Source organism: Octopus bimaculoides, chromosome 1 (assembly GCF_001194135.2).
Source record: "Octopus bimaculoides isolate UCB-OBI-ISO-001 chromosome 1, ASM119413v2, whole genome shotgun sequence".
Taxonomy (NCBI): Eukaryota; Metazoa; Mollusca; class Cephalopoda; order Octopoda; family Octopodidae; genus Octopus; species Octopus bimaculoides.
In genome coordinates this window covers 119,613,393-119,623,888 of record NC_068981.1, presented here as the reverse complement: position 1 = coordinate 119,623,888, position 10,496 = coordinate 119,613,393, and the positions used below count along the sequence as shown (strand labels likewise).

At 36.9% G+C, this 10,496-nt stretch overlaps 1 protein-coding gene and 1 non-coding gene across 2 annotated transcripts in view; both read left to right on the top strand.

Annotated features, from left to right (window-relative positions):
* The window catches only part of LOC106867957 (calcitonin receptor), a 228,609-nt gene that overhangs the window by 194,441 nt on the left and 23,672 nt on the right, over nucleotides 1–10,496 (top strand). The window contains exon 10 of the mRNA XM_052969844.1: nucleotides 4,457–4,592. Within this exon, the coding sequence (XP_052825804.1) occupies nucleotides 4,457–4,592 (136 nt within the window). The remainder of the gene's footprint in view (nucleotides 1–4,456; nucleotides 4,593–10,496) is intronic.
* Nucleotides 6,560–6,666, top strand: LOC128250102 (U6 spliceosomal RNA). Its single transcript, XR_008266224.1, has one exon. It is a non-coding gene; the product is annotated as a U6 spliceosomal RNA (small nuclear RNA).

The window sequence follows — 10,496 nt, the reverse complement described above, 5'->3', positions numbered from 1 at the left end:
GAAAAGAAATGGAAAAACTTTCAAAATACAAAGACCTGGAAATAGAGATAACTCGAATGTGGAGTCTAAAAACAGAAACAATTCCTATCATAGTAGGTGCCTTAGGTATAATTAAAAAATACTCAGACAAATACATAACAAAAATACCAGGACTTACAAATATATGTAACATACAGAAAATTGCACTACTGGGTACTGCACACATTCTACGCAAAACACTTTCAATACAGTAAACATAAAAGCACCACAGCAAACCACAGCACATACCCAAGGCGCACAGAGCTGCGCTCGGTAGTGAAGTGAAAGCACGTTATAAAAATAAAACTACTGAACAATAATAATAATAATAATAATAATAAAGAGGCATTGGTAATTATATGTGGCATAAAAATGTTCTACATGTTTATACATGGTAGACGGTTTAGACTACAAACAGACCATTGCCAGTTGCTAACGATTTATGGATCCAAGAAAGGAATCCCAGTACATACAGCAAACAGGTTGCAGCAATGGGGCACCATACTACTAAACTACGACTACGCAATGGAATATTTACCTTCGAAAAAGCTACGACATGCTGACGTCTATCCAGGTTAATACCCAGAAATGGCAAACCATTCGAGGACACAGTAATAGCAGCGCTAAGAGCCGAAGGAGAAATTAAACACATTGTACGAGAGTTACCAATAACTCTGGAGAAGATAAAGCGGCACGCATCAAAAGACAAGTTCTTTAATGAACAAAAAAAAAAAACTCTGTAGTTAGCGATAGAAAATATAAAAATTTGATAAGAAAAAACAAGATGTCAGCATATATTCAACATGCGACTGCGCACTGATGTACGGTCAAAGGGTAGTGATACCTGAGACCTTACAAAAAAGAGTGTTGAAAGAATTCTTTGCTGGACATCCGGGGATCGCAAGAATGAAAGTGCTTATGCGCAGTTATGTGTATTGGCCGAATATAGACAAGGAAGTTGAAAACGTAGTAAAAGGTTACAGAGGATATGCTCTGGCAGTGAAATTGCATACCCAAAAATGGGAGCCTTGGCCAGAAGTAAAAAGTCCATGGACAAAATTACACATCGATTTTGCGGGTCCGTTAAATGGTTATTACTACTAAGTAGTAGTTGACAGTTTTACAAAATGGCGGAAATTGTTAAGTACAAAAGACCAACGGTGATAAATTTTTTGCACGAATTATTCGCAAGGTTTGACATCCCAGACGTGATTGTATCTCATAATGGAACACAATTTGTGTCCATTGAATTTAGAAAATTCTGTGAAATGTTCACAGTAGAACATAAAACAATAGCGTCTAACCATCCCAGATCAGATCAAATGGACAGGCAGAACGTTTTGTGGACATTTCAAAAAGAGCTTTGAAAAAAGCAAACAAGGAAGTCACGGATGAAGTCGTTCTACAGCAATTCCTAAGGGTATGCAGGGTGACACCGAATCCCAATAAACCAGCAAGAAGCCCAGCAGCTGAACTGACGTCTGCGAGGAAGGTGAAATCGAACTTGTTGGCGAGGAAAGAAAAAGTACCAGGAAAGACAACCCAATTTTTTTTCAAAATTGGTGATAAGGAGTACATGAGGTCGTATAAAAACAGAAAACAATACTGGGAAGAAGGAAAAATGATGTACGGAATTAAAAGCAGAAAAGGTGTTGAAAAGAGACACAGAAACCAATTGAAGAAGAGATTCACAGAAACCAATTGAAGAAGAGATTCACAGAAAATTAACCAGACAGATTGGAAGAACATATGGAATGGTTGTATGACACATTCCAGGTACCAAAACAGTTACAAGTTGTTGAACCCACGCGTACAAGTGGAAGAAAAAGGAAGAGCACAGAGTTCCTACAAATAGGCGCCAAAAAGAAAAATATTCAGTTGGGAAAAAACGCTAAAAAGGGAGGAGTGAATAAAGTAAAATAAAATTACTTGCTTCCCAAAGAAAAAAAAAGAAAAAGGAAGATGTTGTAATGAAAATGGTACACTCTTTCCCACGTGACAAAGTGGTATGAACCAGCCACTATAAAATCAGACAATCAGTCGTTGTAGTAGTAGAGTCAGTGTACGAGTTCTCAGTTGGAATCAGCGCCAATTACGTGATATATACGAGTTCGAGTTACCGTCAAGGTAGGCATTTCAAACTCATTGTCTTTTGGAGACGTGGAATTCCGCCACAACATATTAGTGGCGACAAGAATATTACAGTGCCGACAACAACATACAAATTGACGAGGATCCACATTATAACAGTTTTTGCTGCTTTTTTTTCATGTTACATGTTTGTAATTTTGTCGGAATCCTGGGATCTTTGAATTGCCTTATTACTTTTGTTATGTTTTATGACAAAGAGTCGAGATATTACTTGCTACTGCTGCAGCTGTTGTCGTTACATTGCTCCAAGTCGATTCTGATCGAGCATACATTTGATTAAGTAAAACCATTTCGGTGGAAATCAATTACGTCCGTTGTTTTCGGGTAGATTACACTCTGGATAACACAAGCCGGTATGTCCAATTATTTTAGGTGTTTCTATGTAATCTGAGAAAAATTTGGCTATAATTTCTAGCAGGTCGATCCACTACGTTGGGGTTCCCTTATAAACTCGTTCAGTTTAGATAGGCTAACATTGGTTTCAAATTTTGGCACTAGGCCAACAAATTTGAGGAAGTGGGTAAGTCGATTACATCGACCTCAGTACCCGACTGGTACTTATTTTATCGACTCCGAAAGGGATGAAAGGCTAAGTTGACCTCGGCGGAATTTGAACTCAGAACGTGAAGACGGACAAAATGCCGCTAAACATTTTGCCACACGTGCTAATGATTCTGCCAGTTCTCCACCCTGTTAGAGTGATTAATATTAACATCGTTCAAATATCACAGCTATTTTCACTGGTCTTTATAAAACTCATATTGTTTATTGTGTATATATTCTGAAAATATATTGCCTTTACTCATTGTCCTTTCAACATTTCAGCTGTAAGGACGATACATACTCTAGATAATGTTATGATAGTTTACACAACTGAAAATATTGATATTACATTGTTAGACATTAAAATATCATTCTCTGCTAACGTAGTAATTAACGTTACTGCCATTGCGTGACGTTCCTTAAGAAGAAATTTAATATTGTCATCTGGTGTGAGGAAAAGAAAATGATAAATCTAATCTAGCTGACGGTTTCCCGTGAAGATTACATGGACGCCGCTCGGACTCGAAATATTAGCTGGTATGGATGTCTCGGTCAAAGTGAAGACACTGGCTTGGAAGCGAAACATTATTCAATCGAAGTGGAATGAAGAAGATTCAACTAATAGCACTTGTATTTGCAAGTTATTTGCAATAATATGCTTCACTTGAAACGTGTACTACTTTGAAAATCACCAAAGGTTTCCAGCTTACCCCGACACGAAACACAAATAGGAAACTCTTGTACTAAGCTTAAACCTTACATACTGTATTCAGCATAAATTATCGGTCTAAACCTTTAACATAACATTATCTTTGACATTATAGTTGTTGCTTAGCGTCTCGTCAGCCTCAATCGAGCAGACATGTAACTAACAACGATTTCACCTTTTTCAGGCATAGTATTTATCGAAGATATCTCACATTATCGATTTCAAATTTTGGCACAAGATCAGTAGTTTCGGGGGAAGCAGGTAAGTCGATTGCATCGACCCCAGTATTCAACTGATACTTATTTTATCAACTCCGAAAGGATGAAAGGCAAAGTCGAACGCGGCGGCATTCGAACTCAAATCATAAAGTCAGAAGAAATGCTGCTAAGCATTTTTCCCGGCGCGGTAACGATTCTTATTTCTTTACTACCCACAAGTGGCTACACATAGAAGGGACAAACAAAGACAGACAAAGGGATTAAGTCGATTACATCGACCCATTGTGTAACTGGTACTTAATTTATCGATCTCGAAAGGATGAAAGGCAAAGTCCATCTCGGTGGAATTTGAACTCAGAACGTAACGGCAGACGAAATACCTATTTCTTTACTGCCCACAAGGGGCTACACACAGAGGGGACAAACAAGGACAGACAAACGGATTAAGTCGATTACATCGACCCCCAGTGCGTAACTGGTACTTATTTAATCGACCCCGAAAGGATGAAAGGCAAAGTCGACCTCGGCGGAATTTGAACTCAGAACGTAGCGGCAGACGAAATACCTCTAAGCATTTCGCCCGGCGTGCTAACGATTCTTCCCGCTCGCTACCTTAAGAAAGTATCTCACGTTATCGAATGTCTTTTCTTTTTTAAAGCAGTATGGTGTGGTTTTAGAGAGATTTAGTTGCTTTTTCTAGTCGATAGAACAACCATATAGAGAAGCCCTCATTATTCTATGTCTGTTGTTTTTCATTATGACATGTAAACTGTTTCTGTGATGGAAAAAAAACTAACAAAAGGTTATTTCTCTGCAGGCGCAGTATACGTGCCATCCTATTCTTAATACCCCTGCTTGGACTACATTTTTTGATCATGCCCTTACATACTGCAAAGGGCTCTCAAATGGAATATATTTACAGTATCTTTTCAGCCATCCTCATTTCCTTCCAGGTAAGTATTTTTTTTACTTTATGACGCAATTCTTTATATTTCGCTAATCTTACTTTCTTTCCTTTCGGTCCGCAGGAGGGTAATATCGGCAACGTTTTTTGAAACAGGTTCGTAGCCCGCAAAAATATTCGTTCGGAGTCAACTACAGTTATCTCCCCTGTCGAATGTTCTAGAACATTCCAAGCAAGCATTGATTAGCTCCCCCTTTACTAGCATACAAGGCGTAACTGCTAAACCACACACAGGAGGACGTTAGAAGCAATATCACCTACTTAAGAGTGAATTCCAAATGAATTTCTCTCTTTTTCCATAAGATGCGACGAGGTCAACATCAGAAAGAGAGCCAGGTACACGGATTCGATATTCTTTCCTACCAGCAACTCGCTATGGTATTCTACGCCTAGTGCCTATCTGAAAATAATTTTTGTAGTTTGAATTCCTCCTATTTTCTCACTGTCATCATGGAACATGGTAAAATGTTCAGAACCCTTTACCATGTTCCATGATGACAGGTCACGCGCATTTAGAGAACCCACTTAGTATGGCCTTTGTTGGGCACAGAAAAGGTACGAGAAGTCATCTCTTTTGGTCTCGAAGAGGGGATACTCGAATTTTCTTGATTAGAATGACCTTGAAAAGCTACTCCTTGAACGCTGTTGTCTACTCTGTTACAGAAAATTTCCACGTTTCTGGGAATATGATTCAGGGTCATGTATACTTCTGGTAACGCTTTCAGTAGGGGGCATGCTGGTATTTTAGGGCAGAACTTCCTTGAGCCCTCTCGCTTTATTTATATTTTTCCTTTTTGTTATATACTCCACCAACTCATTTGTATTTACACCAGTAACGTTGCGAAGTAGAGTTGTTTTGTGTATGTTCGGCTGTTGGTATCGCTTCTATTGTCATTTTTGCATTTGTTTTTTTTTTTTTACATATTAACTGTGATAATTTTTTTTGTGAGTTTCCCTCGTGCTGCAAGTTTAGCAGTTGTTTTTTTCAGTTGCTTATGCTGTGACTGTTGTGCTTGTGAATTATTAGGTTTTTCTGTTGTTGGTTTTGTTTTATAGTTGTGAGTATTAAATGTACGGGTAGAAAAATATTTGTCAATAGAGCTAAAAAAAAACTGCTAATTCAAACGTTTTAAACTGGAAATAATTAAAATATCGGGGATGGTTGCAGTGTTGGTAGAAAATTCTTTCCTTCAAATTTTGGATAAGGTTAGTAATTCTGAGGGGAGGGGGCAAGTCGATTGCATCGACTCCAATACTTGACATATATTTTGTTCAGTTCCGAAAGGTTGAAAGTAAAGTTGATGGAAGATTTGAATTCAGAAGGTAAAGAATAGCGCTGGTTAATAATATCGGTTTCAAATTTTGGCACAAGGCCAGCAGGTTTGGGGAGGGGTTGCATCGACCCCAGAGTTCAACTGGTATTTATTTCATAAACCCTGAAAGGATGAAAGGCAAAGTCGATCTCGACAGAATTTGAACATAGGGACGGACGAAATGCCGCTAAGCATTTTCCCGGCGCGCTAACGATTCTGCCAACCCGCCGCTTTCGCGTTGGTTAATAATCCTTTCTATTATAGGCACAAGGCCTGAAATTTCGCGTTAGTTAATAATAGCAAAGAAACATCAGCAATTAGCTCACCACAACCTGTCTAAATTTACACGGGATATGCAAGTCAAAATTTCATGGCACTACAAGACAAAATTCGCGAACAAGAACTCTGTATCAATTACACTTGTCGTGTGCTTAGTTGATACATATGTGTGTTAACATTAAAATACAGCTCACAACAACGAGAGCTAAAATCTACGTGATTGCTTGATTTGCACGAAATAGTTGCCGAATTGTTCTCAAATCGTACGCCACTGTCGTGAAAGGGAGCAAGATACATTAGATAATGTAATCCTAAGTATGCTAAAAGAGACGGGATGGTTATAACTAGAATGTCATTAATCCGAGATCTGCTCGATTGATAACATGTACTAAAATTGGAACACTAAAGAAAAGATTAGCATGGCCTCCGCACAAGGATGACACGCAAAGTCGTGAAGCGTTCCATATTTTTAAATCACGGTGTTCCAACATGGCCACAACTCGCAAACTGAAACAGGTAAAAGAATGTAAAAGTGAAAGAGTAATAAAAACAATAACAAATAAACAGCAGTCATTGTATATTTTCTTTATCTGAGTTTCATGCTGTACAGCATATCGGGCTGTCCTTGGATAGCTTCAGTACCACATCAGTTGTATTCTTTGTGAGAAAGAGGGGGGGTTCTGTTGGAAGATGTTACTAACCTCTCGTTCAAACCTTTTCCATTACTAGAGAAAATAATGTTATAAATAGTCAAACCCCTCTCCAAAGCGCAAACCCTTCCCAAAGCGCAATGGACCCGTTTACCAGAAAGACAAAGAGACAGGGAGAAAAGAATAGCCCCCAGTAGTTCATTAGTAAACTTTATTTATCATCCTTGTAATGATGAAAGGCAAGGTTGACTTCGGTAGGATTTCGACTCAGAAGACAGAAAACATCGATAAACACTACATGCCATTCTGTCCAAGATTTATCGACACTTCTATTTCGCCGCCTACTAGCCATAAATTGCTTCATTTAGCTTTCAGTAAAATGAAAGAATATATGTTGCAAAACCTATTTGGAAAGCCACATTGATGGCAATTCTTAAGCTAAAGATGTTTAACTTGTCTTTGATGTTTGTAACACCAGAAAAAAACGATGATATGGTTATCGTGTTAAATTTGATGCTAACGAAAAACCAAGTTGAGCAAACAGTAACTCTCATTTATATAACACCAATTAGTTAGAAGTTCTATGATGTACATGTAATGTGAGAAGCAAGATAATAAAGTTAAAAGTAGCAAATAAATACACACACACTTCCATATAAATACGTATGTATGTATGTATGTAAGCGACGGAAGCAGTATTAGTACCAAACGGCAATCTTTGTCAAACTTAAGGTGGATATCGTATTAGAATATCGAATACTGCATTATCAACTTTGAGTGAACCTCTCAAATAGGCGTTTGACGCATAAAAGCTCAAACATAAATTAGAATAATCTGTTATGGGCGCCAGAGCTCCCATACCACGTGATTTTAGTCTACTGGCTATTTGCGATATCAGTGTCTGAAAAGATGCGAAAAAGATGCTGATATTTCTATATATTGTAGCAGCGAGATTTGCTTAGTATGCAGCGACCGGACGTCTCTTACTGATGATGTCCGGTATATTGAAATCACATGATATTGGATTTCCGGTGCCCATATTGCGTGAATAGTTTATTTAGAAACATGTCAATAAGGATCCCAAGCATTTTAACTGAAATAATTTATAATGATTACCCAGTATGCGATAATGATGTTGATATGATTGAAAATAGAATATAATTTTGATATTACTAAACTTAATATGCTACTTAACCAACTTACTATCCCTAATCATATTAATACAACTGTCAATGATAAAAGTATAAACTCTAAGCATCTAAATACACCACTCTCCATGAAAGATACTAAAGGATAACGTATCTTATAAACAAATTGCTGACTATCACACTTACAATCCTAACTGTAATATATTGAGAAAAATGAATGATAAAAACACTAAGAATATGCTCTTCAACTAAACATACAAGTACCACCAAAAAATATTATTATAAATCTACAACATACTATCAAAGTATCTAATATAATAAGCAAATTAATAATCAATGCAATCTATAATAGATAATTATTTGTCATACAATACTAATTTATAAACTAAAATAGATAAAAAAATAACTTTAGTATTTTTTAGTATCAATAGTAATATTCATAACTAGCTGACCCTGTGCCGTCAAAATGACGGCTAATTGTAATATTTTATATATAAATATAGATGGTGAATCAAATTAATACATTTGTCAATGTTATCTAGTGGTTTCTTTTGAGATGTGACATCGATCATCATTTGTTACTGAAAGAACGCTGGTTCACACATACATTCACATACTTCCCTTGTAATAAGCACACACATATACTCACACAGAGTTGAAACGCACCCACTACCAGTTTGCTATTACCCCTTTCTTCCCTATTCATCTATCACCCCTTCCTTTCTAATTCATATGTTGTGACGGAGAAAAACACAAGAGTACTATTACAGTAGATACTTCCCAATCTAGAAACGCTTATTGTATGCCTTTTAATAATTCATTTTCTGAAGTAAATAATTATTCTTTTGCTATTTCAACTAGTATTTGCTATTCCAAACGCTTTGTACTAGAAAAAAACCCCCAGAAAAGTAAATATTCCTTGGTACAATGTTCCATTTTCATTAAATGTTAAAGTTCCACATTTGCTTAAAACTCTTACGGAAGGTTTTCTATCACTGCATAAATTATCATATCTTTAATAAGTAGATTATTAAAGAAACTTGCACACGAAATACACATACGAAATAAACTATCTTATTCTACTACATATAACTTACCCTCTATTAAAGCGACTTTGAATCGCTCTTAGCTACTGTCATCTTAGTAATTGTATGGGCACTGGGAACACTGTTAAAAACTTTATTGGGGAACTTGGAATTGACATGAAGGTAGAACATACTCAGAAAACTGCTCTATTGGAGACAGCTAAAATTCCTCCATTTTCTTTACTCCGATCACTTCTGGTGATAGGCCTTTGTGTCTGAAATATATAAGTGTTTGTGTCTGAAATACATAAACCGTTTCCCTTTTCGCATTGTTTAAAATCTCTCCGTCTTCATTATTTTGTTATTTTACCTCCTTATCACAATACTTCAACCAATTTGCTCAGCTAACCGACATTTGTAGATTTAATTCATATTGCATGTCTATTGTTGTACGTTATTAAATCACTACAAACATAAATATGCATTTGTCCTGGTTCCTTAATTTCCTTCGTTTGTCTTATTACTAACATACTGGAGGATGGCAGTGATTGACTTCCTCGAATTTGAGCCTGCAATGTTTAAGTTTGAAAGTCACAACTGTTGGCATATAGCATTTATCATATTTGGTAATGTTGATCAGAAATAACTGTTACTAGCGATTGACCTGAGTTATTTTAGCCAATATCCCTTAACTCTGTTATAACGCCTACAATCATTTTTTTCCCAGTTAATCATCTTTGGCATCAGTTTTATAGATCATTAACAGACCTTTTCGGGGCTAATTTTCACTTCTAAAAGTTTCATGAAATAATCTTTTACTTATTTCGGTTATTAGACTTCAGTACTTATTTTCTTTTTAAGCCTGGTACTTATTCTATCGGTCTCTTGCCGAACAGGTAAGTTACGGGAACGTAAACACACCAACACCGGTTGTTAAACAGTGGTAGGGGACAAACACAGACTCTCAAAGTCACACACACACACAGATAGATAGATAGATATAGGCGCAGCATGCCTGTGTAGTAAGAATCTTGCTTCCCAACCACATGGTTCTGGGTTCAGTCCTACCGCGTGGCACCTTAGACAAGTGTCTTCTACTATAATGTCCTCAAGCCGACCAAAGCCTTGTGAGTGGATTTTGTAGACGGAAATATATATGTGAGTGTATTTGTGTGTGTGTGTCTGTTTGTCCTCCCACCATCGCTTGACAGCCGATGTGTTTACGTCCCCGTAACTTAACGGTTCGGCAAAAGAGACCAACAGAATACTACTAAGCTTACTAAGAATATGGCCGCAGTCAAATGACTGAATCAAGTAAAACTATATATATATATATATATATATATATATATATGATACAAAATGGGACAAGAACGCAAACCATCCAGACAGTTAGATGATACAAGAAAGGGACAACAAAACATCCAGATAGACGATACAAAGAAAACAAGGACAGGTCATTCGGAGTTTTCTTTCAT